This window comes from Maylandia zebra, linkage group LG18, assembly GCF_041146795.1.
Source record: "Maylandia zebra isolate NMK-2024a linkage group LG18, Mzebra_GT3a, whole genome shotgun sequence".
In the NCBI taxonomy this organism is placed as follows: domain Eukaryota; kingdom Metazoa; phylum Chordata; class Actinopteri; order Cichliformes; family Cichlidae; genus Maylandia; species Maylandia zebra.
Window position 1 is genome coordinate 22497225 of NC_135184.1, and position 17349 is coordinate 22514573.

At 38.3% G+C, this 17349-nt stretch overlaps 1 protein-coding gene across 1 annotated transcript; it reads right to left on the minus strand.

Annotated features, from left to right (window-relative positions):
* Positions 1-13286: 13286 nt before the first annotated feature.
* LOC105940743 (uncharacterized) lies at positions 13287-15910 on the minus strand. The gene is made up of 3 exons (XM_076877083.1): positions 15588-15910; positions 15380-15488; positions 13287-14444 (listed from the first exon to the last, which is right to left on the minus strand). The coding sequence occupies exons 1-3, from the start codon at positions 15652-15654 to the stop codon at positions 13526-13528; spliced, it is 1095 nt and encodes a 364-aa protein (XP_076733198.1). The 5' UTR covers positions 15655-15910; the 3' UTR covers positions 13287-13525.
* Between the last annotated feature and the right edge of the window lie 1439 nt (positions 15911-17349).

The following is a 17349-nucleotide window of genomic DNA, read 5'->3' on the forward strand; positions in this document are numbered from 1 at the left end:
TGAAATGTACTCAAAGTAAGAAAGTAAAAATGAGCTCCTTGAAGGACAATTCTAATAATCATTTTTGCAAAACAGTAACTGAACCTTGTGCTATATAATATACAACATAACATTTATAACATAATATAAAACAATATTAGTACAGGAGAATGCAAATATTATTCAAATCTAAATTTGAATTCTCGTGAAAGCTTCAATCTGTTATGTAGGTTAGTGTAGGTGCTGTAATCAGCTAACCTGCTGCTATTTGTGGATCTACACGGAAAAAAAACCCTCACTTCCTTAATGCTTCCTCCTCTTCTGTAGCGCTAGCTAGAGTCGGAAGTACCACAAACACAGCATACGGACACACCTGCTGTACTTCCGGTTTAAATCCCCCCACCCGTGTAAATGCTTTGGAAGAAGTAACGAAGTAATGCGTCTGTTTTGAAAATGCAAGGAGGAGAAAGGATATTACAGACATTGGTTTAAAAATGTTGGGAGTAAAAGTAACACTATTTGTATTTGGTTACGTCCCATCTCTGGCTACTTAGTCAGCAATGCACACAGGTGTCAGCTTCAGAATTCAGAGTTCATGTAAGCTTTGTTGCCCCATTTTGGTTATTTCTCTCTACTAGTGCATCTATAACACATATTTCAACAGCAGTCAAAATATAGCTAGCAATGTGAAGAACATGAGTCACTGACATTTTATTTGTTTCCCTCAGCCATCTGTTTTGGGTTTTTTATAGACATTAACAAATACCTGCGGTGGCAGAATGTAAGAGGTGAGAGTAATGTGTGCTAGCACAGCTGCAGTAATCTCACTGACACAGAATCAGACAGAAAGCAATTTTTCACTAAACACACAACTAAAATTATTCTAAAATGCACTTTAATGTAGGTTCTTCATGAGGGATCTCTTACATATTATGTTTGTTTTAATGTAATATATGCCATATATGCCATCACAAGAAGGTGTGCTTTGTCTTCCAGCAGAGTCTCAAGTGTATGGAGCTGATACCAGGATATGTGACACTACACAGGGAGAACTGAACAGGACTAAAGGAGAGCACCAACACAGCAGACGTACCTGTATCTGCTCCTTTTTGCAAGACAGAACAGAAGCTGCTGAAGCTGTAGCGCATTGTTTTGTCTGTACTTTGTATCAGATTTACCACAGTGTGTGGCAGGAGAATCTGCTCTGACACCATGAGACTGTGGACACAGATGAGTATGGCCTATCTTGATGGAAAGTCCCTCAAAAAAAGAGTCCACGTTCATACCAGCATAATGCCAGTATCCATGGTGCTTTTTGTGTTATAGCAGTTAAACAAATACCTATGTGTTCTTTAAAGTATAATAAGTAAAACACACATGGCTAAATTATAAAAAAAAAATATTATGAAACACATATGTACCACTAAATTGTTAGAAATGAAAAAAAAATGTTTTTGCCTGTAACTCTTTAAAGCCTGACTCATGAAATAACTATCAGAAATCCAAATATTTTGAAAATTCAATGTTATTCAATATTTAATTTGTATATTTTAGCTTTAATTTGCATCATATTTGCTATATTTTATTATTTTTTTGCAATCTATTCCTTAAAAATGTAGTGTGCTCTTTGTTTTGGTTTTTCCAGGGGGAAAACTGATGGTGTAGTAGTCTCAAAAGATCTAAAAACTGTATGTAACTGTGGTGGGGGTGTGGTCTTTGGCCTGCTGCAGAGGAGGGGTGGCGCAGTGAGCTCACAGGGCAGCACGGAGGCGGGGAGGGAACAGGTGTACAGGACTATTTAATGAGGGAGACCTGTCTTATGTCTTTGGCAGTGAGAAGGAGCACTCACTGGGAGTGACGGAGTGGCTGCATCCGAAGCTGGTGCCGGAAACCGCTGGAGGAAAAGCTTGTAACTGTGCTTTTCAATAAAGCACAGTTACAAGCATAACCCAGACCTGTGTGTATGTGGGTCCTGTGTCACGGTAGCAAATATGATACACGAGGCATTAAGGGGTTAAACATTATGAACAACTGTTAAATAATTGCTTTATGATCTGTCACTGCAATAGGTAATATTTAGGAGTGGGAATCAGACAGTACATACAGTAACAGATACATCATAACACAATGCTATCATGAGATGTACACCAATGAAAAAGATCTCTACCATGATACAGTGTTTTGGCAATGTACAACATACTGCAGGACAATAATCTAACACATCAGTGAGTTTATATAAATTAGGAAGCAGCTGTTTCAAGCAGAGCCTTGCATATTTCTGGCTCTTTGTAATGCTTTTTAATACAACAGAATGAATGAAGTTAATGTGAAAGTAGGGCGTGAACAGTTCCTCAGTATGCCAAAGCATTCCTGTTTCAAATTTTCTTTCACTTCTACACAGATTTGAGTTTGTGTGTGTCTTTAGTCAGCAGTGTACATCAGTGTCTCAGCTTCACAAATTAAAGTTCATGTAATCTGCTTTGCCTCATTTTGGTTATTTCTCTATACTGTTGCATCTTCAACACATCATAACATCTGTAAAAATATTGCAAACCATCTTTGATGGTCTAAAGTTTAGACCATCTAAGATGGCTATATTGTTGCTAAGCTTAGTCCAAAGAGTAACAACATACCATTTAGTTGCCATTTTGAAATTCTGCAGAAAATTAGTCACTGACACCCTGTTTGTTGCCCTGAGCTGGCTGTATGTCAGTGGTTTCCTTTCTACATTAATAAATCCCTGCGGTATTTCATGTGTGCTAGCACAGCTGCACTGACCTCACTGACACAGAATCAGACAGAAACCCTTTTCACCAAACACAGACCTAAAAAGGCTCTAAAATGCTAATTAGTACATGTATTTAATGGAGTTTCTTCATGAGTGATGTATCCTGTGATGTGAGAAGGAAAGCTTTGATTTCAATTTTCTTCAATAAAAATGTAACATTTTTGCTTTTTTATACATGATTTGATTTTTGGAAGGTTTTCTTGTACAGTAACACCCTCTTAACATTGCACAGGTAATCGCCAACATTGTTAAATGTTCTTTAGTTCAGCAGTCCCCAACCTTTTTTGCGCCACGGACCGGTTTATGTCCGACAATATTTTCACGGACCGGCCTTTAAGGTGTTGCGGATAAATACAGAGGTTGGGGACCGCTGCTTTAGGTTACAAAGAGGTGTACAAGTTCGAGTTCATATTACATTGCTTACATTGCCACACTAACAGCACCACCATCTTTCTGACCTAGGGTAGACTGAAGCATCAAATGGTCACTGGAGCATGTTAAGTAGGGACCAATGGGCCAGAAAAGCAAAAAAAAAAAAAAAAAAAAGATTTGTGCAACTTTGTTTATCAGCAAAGAATACAAAATCCAGCTAAGATTCATTTTCCAATTGCACATTAAATTATATATCTTTCTATTTCATTCTTATTTATAACCTAAACTATGTTTAAATTAGAAAACACAGCTATGATTCAACAGGCTATCAGTGTGTAAGCTAACAGCAGCATAAAAAAACATTCACAATTTATTTATTCAGATCACAACATTTTAGATTTGGATGCAAACATTTAGATCTCTTTATATGTCGTAAATGTCAGTCAAATATTTTGGGTACCTTGCATCTTGACCTCTGCTGGTTTTCTTTCCTTCTCCTCACAGATATCTTCAAGTGCCAGCGCCCTCCCATGGATAGCTTGGAAAAATGCAACAATTCCTTATATTCCTTAAACACTCTGTATGATTGGTAGGTCTAACCCTTGTAAATATACAGAGTCTCCATATATCCATGAGGATGTTAACTCTTTAGTTTAATGTTAGTATCACCTTAATTAAAGAAGTCTTTCTCTTTTTGTGAAAGAATGACTGCTCTCACATCTCCCTGATGCCAGGTGTGGGATTTTGTGACCTGCTGTAGTGATGTTACCACTTCATAACATTTATTCATATCTTCTCCAACCATGACTGCACAACAGCCATGACACAACAGAGCTAAATATAACTCCTCCTATGCTCTTCCAGAAGAATGGATGACCTTAAACCATATAGGTTAAAGTGGGATGATGTAACATTTCCAGCATCACTGCTCGAGTGCCGATTTAAGTATAACCTCACATATACTCTTAAATGCCATGACACCGACACAGGGAAATGTATTTCTGCAGTGTGGTTGCAGAAATGAGTACATCGGCACTGAGCGCACAGAGAGACGCTCACCTCAAAAACCTAACAGTAGAAAGCTTCCGTGCTAGAAAGTGAGAGGAATTCACCATAACATATGCAGTTATATTAAACTCCTTATTTCCACATCATTTTCCAGATTCTTTTGAGTTTAATAAAGTACTTATATATTTCACCAGCTTCTTTGTCACTTAATGATGGAAATAAAACTATGTGAAGGAGTCAACAAATCACTTCTTTTAATTAAAAATTAAAAGAAACAAAGAGGAATCACATCATATCCACTTGCCATAGTTGTTAAGATGGTGTTCTAAGATCTTCATGTTGTAGCTACAGGTATTTTCCATATAATTTTCATTATGAAAATAAATTATAATGATCGTTACAGACCACATTCAACTGCAGTGGAAAATGCCTTAACACCCTCAGACCACCGTTGATGAGAGTGGAGAAACAAAGTGCAACACTGGTGAGCTATTGTGGGAGGAAATTGTTCTACTACTTTCCAGCCGTGTGCGTATCTGTGGGTGCTTCACACCTTGCTGCAAGCGGAATAACTGAATGCTGAATGTGTCGGTGGTCTTTAAAAGGGCTTGCAGAGCAGTGCAAAAGTCAAATCTGTTTCAGCTACGGCCACACGATGAAGGGACTTACAATTATCTCGCTTTTGCTTGTCGCTATCATGGTATCTACAGCCGCTGCCCAAGGTAATGCATGGATTCTTCTATGGATGAATATCGAGTTCGTTTTTGCACGATTTCATGTTAGATTTGGATCATGCCGATGATAACACTGTAATCTTTTATCTTTATTTCAAGGTGGGATTTCAAGTTGTTGTCAGAGAACCTCGAACACCCAAATCCATCGAGACCTGCTGAAGAGTTACTACATCCAGCAGCCGCCGTCGTGTTCTATACCTGCAGTGGTGTAAGTCAGAAAAATGATCCAATATTAAAGTATCTTTAAGTTTTTCAAATGTTGAGCCCAAATTGTTCATGTATATTCTTCCCTTGCTGACTGTTAATTTTCTCTCTTTGTGATTTTCAACAGATTCACCACAATTAGTGGCAGGAGAATCTGCTCGGACAGTTTGAAAACATGGACGCAGACCAGCATGGCCTATCTCGATGGAAAAAACTGGCAAAAACGAAATATTACGGCAAAGAAATAGTGACACAAAATCTACGTTCACCCAAAATTGACATTACTATTTAAACTACAGATTTTGCCACGGACCTTGAATATTTGCTTATTTTTCTACCTTATCTAACTTTCGTGAAGTTAATATGACATTGAATGTCTTCATTGGATTTCTGCATGTAAATATGTAAATATAATGTTATTGTGTATGTCCATATATTGGAAATGATATGGATTGAGATTGGGTAATAAAAGGTGTCACACTGTAATGGCTATATTGTGGTGACTGTATTTTTTTTTTAAGATTACTATTGCATCTAGGTGCGTCCAGCGAGAAAAGCTTATATCTTGAGCATTTCTTCACCTCTTTATCTGATGTTTCTAAATGTCTCATCTTCATGAGAATATGATAAAACCAAAACGTTCCTTTAGTAAGATGGCTAAGTCGATGAGGAATGTCATCCTCAGCACTGATGTTAGAGAGTTTTAAAACGGAGAAGCGATCCAAAATACATCCCACATCTAAAAGATCTGCCAGGTCTAAAACATTTATAGTTCAAGGCCTTTACTAAAATAGAGACAGAAACCATGCTAGAAACCATGCTAAACGTGATTTAAAATGCTGCTTAAGTAAAGGTAAGTGTGATGTCCAATGGCTTAGTAGGCTTTATCATACATTTACTAAATAGATTGTCAATGATGGAATAATAGATGATAAAATTTTTACTGTTAACATGGTTGGGGAAGTTTTAAATAAATTCTAACGGAAGGAGGCTTTGTGAAGTTGAGTCTTTGCAAACCACAAGACTCAATCTTCAACACAAGACCAAAGTGAAGATGTTCGGCCACGATGTGCAACGGGATGTTTGGCAAAAACCAAACTCAGCGCATGAACAGAAACACCTCATACCATCTGTCAAGTACAGGGGGAGGAGGGGGGATGGTTTGGGCTTGCTTTGCAGCCACAGCACCTGGGCACCTTGCAGTCACTGAGTCAACCATGAACTCCTGTGTAAACCAAAGTATTCTCAAGTCAAATGTGAGACCATCTGTCCGACAGCTAAAGCTCTGCCGAAATTTGGTCAGGTATCAGTACAACGATCCCAAGCATAGGCCCAAATGTACAAGGAATGGCTAAAAGAAGAAAGGAATCAAAGAGTTGCAGTGGCCTAGTGAAGGTCTGGACCTCAACCTGACCAAAATACTGTGGTGGGATAATTGTGCATAACTGAATACCCACAAACCTCACTGAACTGTAAAGAAGAGTGGTCCAGGATGATGTGACAGACTGGAAGTACAGAAAATGATCACCTTAAGTTATTGCTGTCAAGGGTGGCTCTGCAAGCCATAATAATGAGATGCACTTTGTGTTGTCCAAGTTTCTGTTAAACGAATAAGGACACAGTGTAACATGTCATGTGTTGTTGTTCGTCTGAGGCTGTATTTACCTAAAGTTAAGGCCTGCTTAGGACCAGACAATTTTTAAATGTTCTGATACAGAAAACTTTAGAACTGATCACTGCAGTGCTTTCTATTTTACGATGACTGTACACAGATTGAAACATAATTCACACAACTAAGCATGGACAGGCCCAAATGCTCCTTGTCCATCCTCAAGTCTGCACTGTTTAGGGACTGCAGACAGGAAGGATTCAGAGTAAAGACTTAGTAAATGTATTAAATGAGTGTCTCTTTTGGAAGAATTCAAATAAATAAAAATGAAGGTTTTCAGTGTGTTTCTCAATATGAAAGCAAGAGTGGGCATTGTCCAGCCAATGGTTTTCAATTTAGGCATATCGACCAACAAACTGACCAGATGACCTGCCAACTAGTGTAGTAGTGAGCTAATGTTTCTAATATTTTAACTATCCTGTGATATGCAGTCATAGATAACTAGTGTAATATGTAATTTTCAAAATGACGGGGATTTAAACACATAAAAATAGACATAAGTACATGTTGTCTCTAAAGCCACTTTCATAAATCATAATTAAAACCGCAAGCAAAACATCAAAACAGACACATTTTTGTTGATCAAAAGTCTGAATCTTCTCACGATCTTGGCTGAGTCATTTGCATTGACAGCTTAATCATTTTTGCTTCTTTAGTGGTCACCGTGTTCCATGTCCCTTACTAAGACGTGGTGGGCTTCAGGCAGACCAGGTGGAAGTTTTAGGGGCTTTACTTTGCATGTTTCCTCCATTCCGGTGTTCTAACACAATGATGTGTGATTAAAAAAAAAAAAAAAAGCTATTAAAAACCACGTTTACTATGTGTGGGTAGAAAGAGAAAGTACAGCTCTGTCTCAGTGTGCTAGAGCTGGGGGAGGTCTGAGGGGCTGAGAGCGTTTGAGGTCGATGAGACATTTTACTCGCGCTAAAGAGTAATGGGTTTTTCCCAGCCCTGAACCCACCTTAGTGGTCCGCCATGGTTGCTATTTGCATGACAGAGCTGTTAAACATTTAAGCAAAAACCCTAAACTACAAATTAAACCGTAGTTAAACAAAAGTGTGGCGTAAACATTGCAAAAAAAACACTGGCGCTAAGGCTTTTCTTTCAGTTGTCACATTCATGTGCCGTCGAGTCAAAAGTACTGCGCACGGTTCAGTTTACAGTAGGTTTCAGAAGAATCTCTGTGAAGTTTTATTTACTTTGTACTGTATTGCATTATTTTTCACACTTTTTCATAAAACTGCAAATGCTTGTGTGGGTGCATGCATGTGCCGTATGAAGGTGACAATGAATAACTTCCTATGCCTCAGCGACCAAATTATACTCACGTTGCACGGAGCCAAAAGAACTACGTGAGGTCACACTTTCCTCTGTGCGGGTCTACCACAAAATGCATATGTAGGGCCGAATACTAGAGGATATGTGGCAATATATACTATTGCAGGCAAAAAGACGTAAGATTATATGAAGAAAATAGTCCTACCTTTTACCTCGGCCAACTTATTTTATCAGTTTTAATAACAAATGCAGGTCAAAAGTTAATTTTTGCATCGACACGATTCCTGAGTCGCCTTTTGACCCCAACTCTATGAACAACTTCCTGAAATGCTTTTTAACCTACATTAGGTGCTAAAGTCTTAGGCCAGATCAATGCTGCTGTAAATGTGAAATCAATTTAGGATTCATTCCCCCAAAGATTTCACCTTTTATCAATGGATTTGATTCAATCCTTTTTAATGCCTCATTACATGCTTTGTGGAGGTAGATGACAAATGCAGGAATGACTCAAAACCGCAGGCTGTAGGACCAAAACAGTGAGTTAAAAGATGCTGAAATCTGTCATTTATTTATATCCACATTCATCTCTCATCTGTCACCTAGCACACAGTATTTTTTTTCTATTGTTAAGGCAAAAGTATGACAAAGTATTCAAGTATTCCTATAAATACACCTTGTACATATTTGTCTGTGTCAGCTATTTCATGTTGCACGGACTACTGAAACATGCCTAATGTTCTTAGAAGAGAGGAAATAGCCCCTATATTAGCCTTCTGCTAAATTAGACCCCGTAAGTGTAAACTCATCCCACCTGCTCAAGTGTACTCAGGATGTGGTGGTTAGCGTGGTATCACAGGCCCCCAGTTTCAGAGAAAACCAAACTCGACCCTGAAACATAAATGCAAAAATATTGCAGGAATATGACCTATATTAAAAAAAAATTGCCCCAGCACAATTAAACTTTTAAAACCTTTATGCTCATGCTGAAAGCAACAACACCTACTCTGAATTTTCTATCTCATTTTGTTCTTACTCATGGAAAAAACTAGTCTTCCATTAACAAACAGTCATTAGGGGAAAAAGTTACATGTTAACATATAATATACAACTAATATAATGCCTATTTACATCTTATAATATGTACTTGTATTTTGGGTTTCTGTGCACCACAAGGTGTTTTTGTGGCATTTTATGTGCGTCACAAATAAAGAAAAAAACCCATACAGATTGCGAAATTGATAATTCTCAAATGCAATTACTATCTATAACATTAGCTTATCTAGAATTTTTGAATGTACGTGAGTAGCAAATGTCACCAGTTATCATGGTGATCAGTCAGAGATGTGTCTGTTCTTCTGCACACCCATAACAAGTAGACTGTTTGCATGAACCTGACTTGTGCATTAAAATAGAAAGGAAAAACACTGCAGCTTTTACACCCTGATACTAACACGGTACGTGAGCCTCTCTGCTATTTTAGGCGAAAGTCAGCTTTATATCAGAACAAGCTGTTAAGCCAGACCATGTGATGTCCAGTTTTCTTTAAAATTACCATGCAATCTCCATAATGGAAATATATAACGTCATTGCATATTAATTTTAGAACTACAGTGAAAGGATAGCAACAACTTCACCTACTTCCAAGGTGCATGGAGAGGATGAGAAACTAACAATGCAGGCACTCCAGCAACACTTAAAGGTTGCTGAGGGAACAACTTTATTAACTGACCAATGCGTCATCAGGGTATTCCTCACCATCCTGACCCATCATGACCCTGATGAAGGCCACAAGCTGAAACGCATTGGTCAGTTAATAAAAATGTTCCTCTTTACCTATAACTACAGTAAAAGAAATATCAGTTATAATTTTAGGTTTTACACTGCACTTTGGCAGTTATGAAGGTGAGGCAACTGAGTTAGCTTAAGTGATTAGGACAGCGATTAGCAGCATAGTTTTGAGTGGTACTACTCTAAGCATGTTGTCGTTTGATTGGTTGAGCAGCATGTTGGAGGATACAGAGACGTGCTAGCTGGTTTAACATCTGGTTAGTTGGTTGTTAATTGTTAGCACACTGCACTGTTGGGTGATGTTATTATCTGGCAAAATTATAGCAACAAGTGAAAAGAAAAGTGAAGAGACTCCTTAGTAGAGCTGCTTTGAGGGTATTGGCAAAGGCAACGTGATAAAGATCAAAACCACACATACCACCTTCCCTTAACCCCTAGACTGGCATTGAAACTATCACTCAACTTTTAGTACAGGTTATTATTGCAAGGTTTGTTTGACAGCTGGCACAAGTCTGTTTACCATGCCCTAATGATGTAAATGATGCACATCTCCAGATTGCTATCAGTGTTTAGCTGCATTTCTATATTGGCTTCCTTCCTGCACATTGGTTATTTCCATTTTTGTACAAAAACAGTGAGACTTAGTAAGAACAAGAGTTCCCAGGAACATTCCTCACCCACATTTTTCATATTTTACAACAAACGCAACATTTGCTTAAAAGTAACTTTAATTGATTGTGGGAAAGCTTCAAATATATACTTTTTTTAAAACAAACATATTTATGACAATGAAACATGACAAACTGACATTTATATTTATATATATTTATATATTATATTATACTATGTAGCTATAGTATTCCTTTTTTTAACTTTAATGATGAAATATAGCAAGAGCGGTAAAGCTAAGTAGAGTGGCACTGATTTTAGTAAGCTTTAATTTGGGGGGGATTTCTCAGACACATTTTCACTGCTCCTTGTTCCTCCATCCTGCGTGTCCTCTCCCAAAGTGACATTCTTTTGAGGGATCTTTTCTGATGTTGGGGGTGCAGTGGATGTTGCTGGTGTGGATGTTGCTGGAGTGGATCCTGTTGGGGTCGTGTCACTTGTGAATCCCTTTTGCGAATTCTCCCTGTCCACCTTCTCAATTGCTTTTCTTGTCCAGTCAGCGTCTGGTTTGGCACAGATTGTCTTTCCAAGCACGGTCCGTAACCTGCAATTTTTGGTTGGCTATTAATGGCATTGTAATACATTTCTAACATTATTTGTATATACTGGTAGGTGCAAACAGATTTAGAGGCCTCACAGCAAGCCTGCATGTTCTCTCATGTTGTGGGTCCTGGGTCTAGATAGGTGGTTGGCACCTATCTAGACCCAGGACACTCTTACAAAAGAGAGTCTTGATTCTCAAATGCTTCACTTCTTGCTTTTAAAAGTTAATAAAAAAAAATATTTTCACCTCTGTTGCAGCTAGTGGCATGCAATTAGCTTGTATTGAACATCTCCATTCTCAGTACACAGTAAATTTGCTTATCAAATATTTTCCCCTGCAGCATCTCTTTACAGAGTGGTTTCTGAAACTCGAAGGCCTTCCTGTGAACATGTTTTCAAAGAATTTCCTCCAGTACAAAGAGGTTTCAGTGAGAACTGCTGATAGGTTTTTGGATCGTTAGGAATGACATGACTACTAAAGTCCCAACTGGCCAATTTAATTGGTATAGTGGTGAAAATCAAAGACAGACACTGTATTTGAATAGTCAAACATGTAGAACCAAACTTCTCAGAATGACTGGATATCACCACAGGAAAATGTGTTTTTATATTATAGGTCATTTATTTGTCATTTTAATGTTATTTTAAAATAGTTGGATGGAGTGTATAAACTTTATTAAATTATATCTATTCCTTTTTTTAAGCGGTGAAGACAGTGAGGTTAAAGTCTGTCCCAGCTGACTAAATGGAAAGCACAGTGTCAGATGTCAGCTGATCATCCCAGAGTTAACACAGAAAGAGACTGGCATCCATTCCCTCTCACATCTGCACTTACTGTAAGTTTATAGTCATTTTTAATTGAACAAGTATGGTTTTCAAAGCAATGTGGAATATAAAAAAACTCAACACAGTGCCAGCCAGGAGTTTACAACCAAGAACCTTTTTGTGCCCACCTCTGTGTCACTGCCCGTTATCTATGTATTTTCAAATACAGTTTGAAGATAATAATGAAGCATCTCTTTGGAAAGGGGAAGCAAACACCTAGAAAGACCCCAGCTGGCCAACAGCTTTGAACCCAGAACCTTCATGCTACATGTGTTTATATTCATAAAATACAAGTTAAAATGCAGTGTGAGGTTTTTTATTGAACACTTACTGTACTGCTTTGATGCGACAAGTATCTTCAGTCTGAATGGAGTAATTCACAATTCGGTCAAGTGAGACTCTGGTTTTGGACCACACGACACAACAACTGCGTATGCTTATAGGGGCTGAAAATGTCACACACAGAAAAAGTCGCATTAATTTTATCCGTTAAAAACAGTCAAGCTATAAAGTAAATGAAAAATTATTTCTTCCTTGCAGTACTCACTTGTACGGACTGAGCTCATCCAGGTAGTGAAACAGAGAAAAGCGGCTAAAACCAGGCTGGGCTGCATCTTTAGTATTCCGCTTTAGGTTTGTTCTTCAGAAGCTGAGCCTCAAAGCTGTCGGCACAAACCTTCACAGCCTGTTAAATAATCTCTGTGCCTCCCTGAGCTTTTATCAGAGTATCGAATCAAATGAGTCTTGCTCACATGGCAGACGCAGTGCATGCGTTCATGGTATTTCCTAGTGTGGTCTTTCTGAGCAATCAGGTTTTGATGTTGATTCTAATAAAAAAAAAAAGGCCCCTTTGCGCTCGTTCTCATTTTACCAACACAATGGGGTAAAAAACCACTGAGTTCATCATTTATATTTAAACTGTTAACAATGCAACAAGTACAACAGCATCAGAAATACAAACTCATAAATAATCGTAACTATGTGCATGCACAGAAACAGATTAATCCACTTCCTTTATATTCAATCTGAAAGCCACAGGTGACCTGCATTTTAGGTGGCATGTGGCGTGGTAATTTAAACCATGGAAAGTTTTCACGGTGAGAAAGTGAGTTAAGATCAGTGAGTGATTGAATTTGAAAAGCATCAGTCTGAGAAGTTTTAGCAGACTGATACTAATGATTACATCACTAGGCAAACTGATGATGTAATCGAGTCAGTTTTTAAAATGAGAGAGATTGGATTAAATTAAAATCACTTTATTATAGTAAATAAAGAGTGAGTAGGTTCAGAAAGCAGAGTTTCCTCATTTGACAAACATTAGAGGTTAGTGTGCAGTTAAAGGTACGAGCAACGACAGCGACCAGAGTATGAATAATTCTAATGAAATCCTGTTTTAACTGATTATGACAAAAACACAATATTTGCTGGAAAGTGCTTTATTGGCAGTTAAAAGTGGGAAAACTTTAAAATACATTTTTGTACATGACAACAATATGAAAACAAAGAATGGTGATATATGGTAATATATAGAGAGATTAATGTTACTTTTATCAGGTACTGTTGATGAAATAAAGCAGGAAGAGTACAATAAAAAAGAGCAACATTTGCCGACTATGATAAGTTTGAAATGTTTTGTGATTTCTCAAACACATCGTTTCTTGTTCCCTCTCATGGCATTTTCCTCTGTCCTTTCCTTCTTCTGCACTTCGTCAGAGAGATATTTTTTGATTTTGTGGATGTTGTTGTTGTTGTGGATGTTGTTGTGGATGTTGTTGTTGTTGTGGATGTTGTTGTTGTGGATGTTGTTGGTGCGGATGCTGGTGGTGTGGATGTTGTTGATAGTGAGGATTTTGTTGTTGTAGATGTTTTAGTTGTGGATGTTGTTGTTGTGGATGTTGTTGTTGTGGATGTTGTTGTTGTGGATGTTGTTTTTGTAGATGTTGTTGGTGTGGATGTTGTTGGTGCGGATGCTGTTGGTGCGGATGCTGTTGGTGTGGATGTTGTTGTTGTAGATGTTGTTGGTGTGGATGTTGTTGGTGCGGATGCTGTTGTGGATGTTGTTGGTGTGGATGTTGTTTTTGTAGATGTTGTTGGTGTGGATGTTGTTGGTGTGGATGCTGTTGGTGCGGATGCTGTTGTTGTGGCTGTTGTTGGTGTGGATGCTGTTGTTGTGGATGTTGTTGGTGTGGATGTTGTTGTTGTAGATGTTGTTGTTGTGGATGTTGTTGTTGTGGATGTTGTTTTAGTGGATGTTGTTTTTGTGGATGTTCTTGGTGCAGATGTTGTTGGTGTGGATGTTGTTGTTGTAGATGTTGTTGTTGTGGATGTTGCTGATGTGGATGTTGTTGGTGCAGATGTTGAGAGTGAGGATGATTCTGGTGTGGATGCTGGTTTGTATGTTCTTGGTGTGGACGTTGTTGGTGTGGATGTTGTTGTTGTGGATGTTGTTGGTGTGGATGTTGTTGTTGTGGATGTTGTTGTTGTGGATGTTGTTGGTGCTTTCTTCTTGTCCACCCACTCCATTGCTTTTATTGTCCAGTCAGCATTGGGATTAGCGCATATTGTCTTTCCAAGCACAGTCCGTAACCTGTAATTGTTAGTCAGTCATTAATTGCACTGAAATACAGTTTTGACATTATTTCTAAATATATTCTGGCATATTTGGTACATGTTAAGTTTAAAGAAAGAGGCTGGTTGGCTCTGTTGCCTCACTGTGTGGCGGCCCTGAGTTCAAATCTGGGCACGGTCTGTGTGGAGTTTGCATGTTCTCTCTGTGCTCTGATTTCTCCTGACTCTCAATAATATTACAAGTAATAGTCGCTTTTCTAGGCCAATGACATTCCCACAAAGAGTTTTTTGTCTAAAACGTTTCACTTCCCCTATAAAATAAAAGTTAATATTTATAGCAAAATTGTTCCCTCTCAGTTACACCTAGTGTTACGTTGTCGGAGTCCGTTCTTGGTCATCTAAGTCATGGTAGTCATAAGAACTTGAAAAGAGGGCGACTGTACTGCAGTTAAATGAAGAAGTTTCGCTTCTCATCTAAAAGGATTCTTTTTCTAACAGTTCAATATTCACTCAGTTTTTAACAAACTTTTCCTGGACCATCTCTTTGCTTAGAGGGTTAAATTATTTATTTGTTATATCATTTATGAAGACAATTTAAAAACATTCAGGTTATCTGAATTTTATTATTTTATACCCATCCATACATTTCAGGTTTAGGAAAAGTACTCTCGCCCAAAGTCAGCCTAAGGCGAGAGGCAAAGTGGACCGTGGACAGGACGCCGGTCCATCACAGGACCACATACAGTCATTCACATGTACATTTACACCTGATGTCAATTTAGAATGACTAGTTACTCAGGCCTGTCTTTGGACTGGTGAAACATCTAGAAAAGACCCCAGCTGGCCAACAGCTTTGAACCCAGAATCTTCATGTCGCACGTGTTTTATTTTTACTAAAAACTTTTTTACTAAAATACAAGTTAAAGTACAGTGTGAGGTTTTATGAACACATACCGTACTGCTTTGATGCGACAAGTATCTTCAGACTGAATGGCATAATTCACAATTCGGTCAAGTGGGACTCTGGTTTTGGACCACGAGACACAACAGCTTTCTCCAGGTCCTGAAAAAGTCACACAGACAAAGTCACATTAATTTTTACCCTGAAGAAAGACCACACAGTGAATGAAAATCCTTTTTTTTCTTTCCTTGCAATACTCACTGGCAAAGGCCAAGCTCATCCAGGTGGTGAAGCAGAGAAGAGTGGTTACAACCAGGCTGGACTTCATCTTCAGTATTGCGCTTTGGGTTTGCTCTTCAGAAGTTGAGTCTTGATTCTGTCAGTGCAAACCTTTACAGCCTGCTAAGTAATCTTACTCCTTTCTGATCAGATAACGGAGTGTCGAATCAAAGCAGTGTTGCTCACGCAGCAGGCGTGGGGTATATGACGTTTCCAGCTTGTGAAGTTCTCTCAGTCATTCTGAGCATTAAATTTTTGATCTCGCCTCTTATAAAACATAAGCCCCTCTGCTACTCCCCCACCCCACCCAGACCTTTCATCATGGGGGGATAGTCACTATGGCCACATAGTGGGGAAAGGAAATATTGACTTCATCTGTTACAAGCTAAAAATGACAAACAGTCCTTTCACCACAGACCTGCCCACAATGCAACACAAACAGCAGCGTATAGAAATACAAACACACATAAGCATAGTTACTTGTACACACACAGAGATACTCATCACTTCCCTTTGTGCTCACTCTGAAAGCCACAATTGCCTCCACTGTCACTACGAGTTTGAAAAGTTTGCTAGCTTAAAGAAACATTGAATTTGAGCGTGAATTAACACTGAATGTTAATTAGGAAAGTGGGGATTTCACACAGTCAATTAGTGAATTGAATTCAGTGAGTGTTTGAATTTGATTCATTCTTATCTAAAACATCTATGAGAGAATTAAGTCACCTCTTTCATCCTGCTGTCAACCACAGAATCATACATGAAAGGGTGGTTCTCAGCTAAGCCTTCGTCATTAGCCCTTTACGCACAAGCTATACCCATATAAGAGGTTACATTTATTTTTGGCCCTTTCTCGCAATTGTATGGGTGTGTAGTGACTAACATCGCAGGACCGTTAAGCTTAATTTCCTTCTTTTAAATTAACAATTAAATCGTGAAATCAGCAGTTTTAGCATGTGGAATCCTGGGAAACTGACTTTAAACATCAACCAAATCCTCACAGTCAGGAGCAGAACAGGACTCGTAATTCAACACTGGAAATGCAGAGGATTTAAGAGGACAATGATATTGTCCCCTTTGTAAACTACTATGAACTATAATCATGTCAACATATTGTTAGAACATCTGAAGATGTGTCACAGCTTGGAGTTACATTAGAATAAATTCCCACAAATAAACAAAACAAAGTTTCTGGGTATATTTCTGGGTTAAATACGTGTTTCTTTTATTTTCAGAATAAGTACAAACATGACTGGCGTCCCTCACAGCTGCTCGTGAGAGAGACTGCAGGCAGTTTTATTTCATACCAAAGTAGAACAAACCAGAAGAAAGGGTAAAAGCTGTATTGGAGAGCAGGAAGGAAGGAAGTAGCATACAGGAAAGAGTAGGCATCAATAGTGTGTGCAGGAGGCAGCACATGCCAGTCCTAGAGCATAACACCAGCATTTCACAACCAGTCATGGAGACCAATAATGTAATTGTCTCATTTTAAAATTTAAAATGACAAAGAAATAGATGATGGGTGAAATTAAAAAAGGAAATAAGTGAGTGACTACTGTGCTGTATATAGTAGAAGAGGTCAGGGCAATGCATGCGAAGACAACAGAAAACAATGTTTACAAGACACAAAAGAGAGGCACGAATAAGAAGACAGCGTAGAATTATACCATGATGGGTTTAATTAAACAGAAGAACAGCTGATTTTGGCAAATTTGAAGTCTTTTCATGTTTTTGCCCTTTTTTC

Excerpts from the sequence above, each read along its gene's own strand:
- LOC105940743 (XM_076877083.1), bottom strand. The coding sequence starts at position 15,654 with ATGAAGTCCAGCCTGGTTGTAACCACTCTTCTCTGCTTCACCACCTGG. Across the intron at positions 15,489-15,587 it reads GATGAGCTTGGCCTTTGCCA|GACCTGGAGAAAGCTGTTGT; the intron begins GTGAGTATTGCA and ends TGACTTTTTCAG. Across the intron at positions 14,445-15,379 it reads TGTCGCATCAAAGCAGTACG|GTTACGGACTGTGCTTGGAA; the intron begins GTATGTGTTCAT and ends TAACAATTACAG.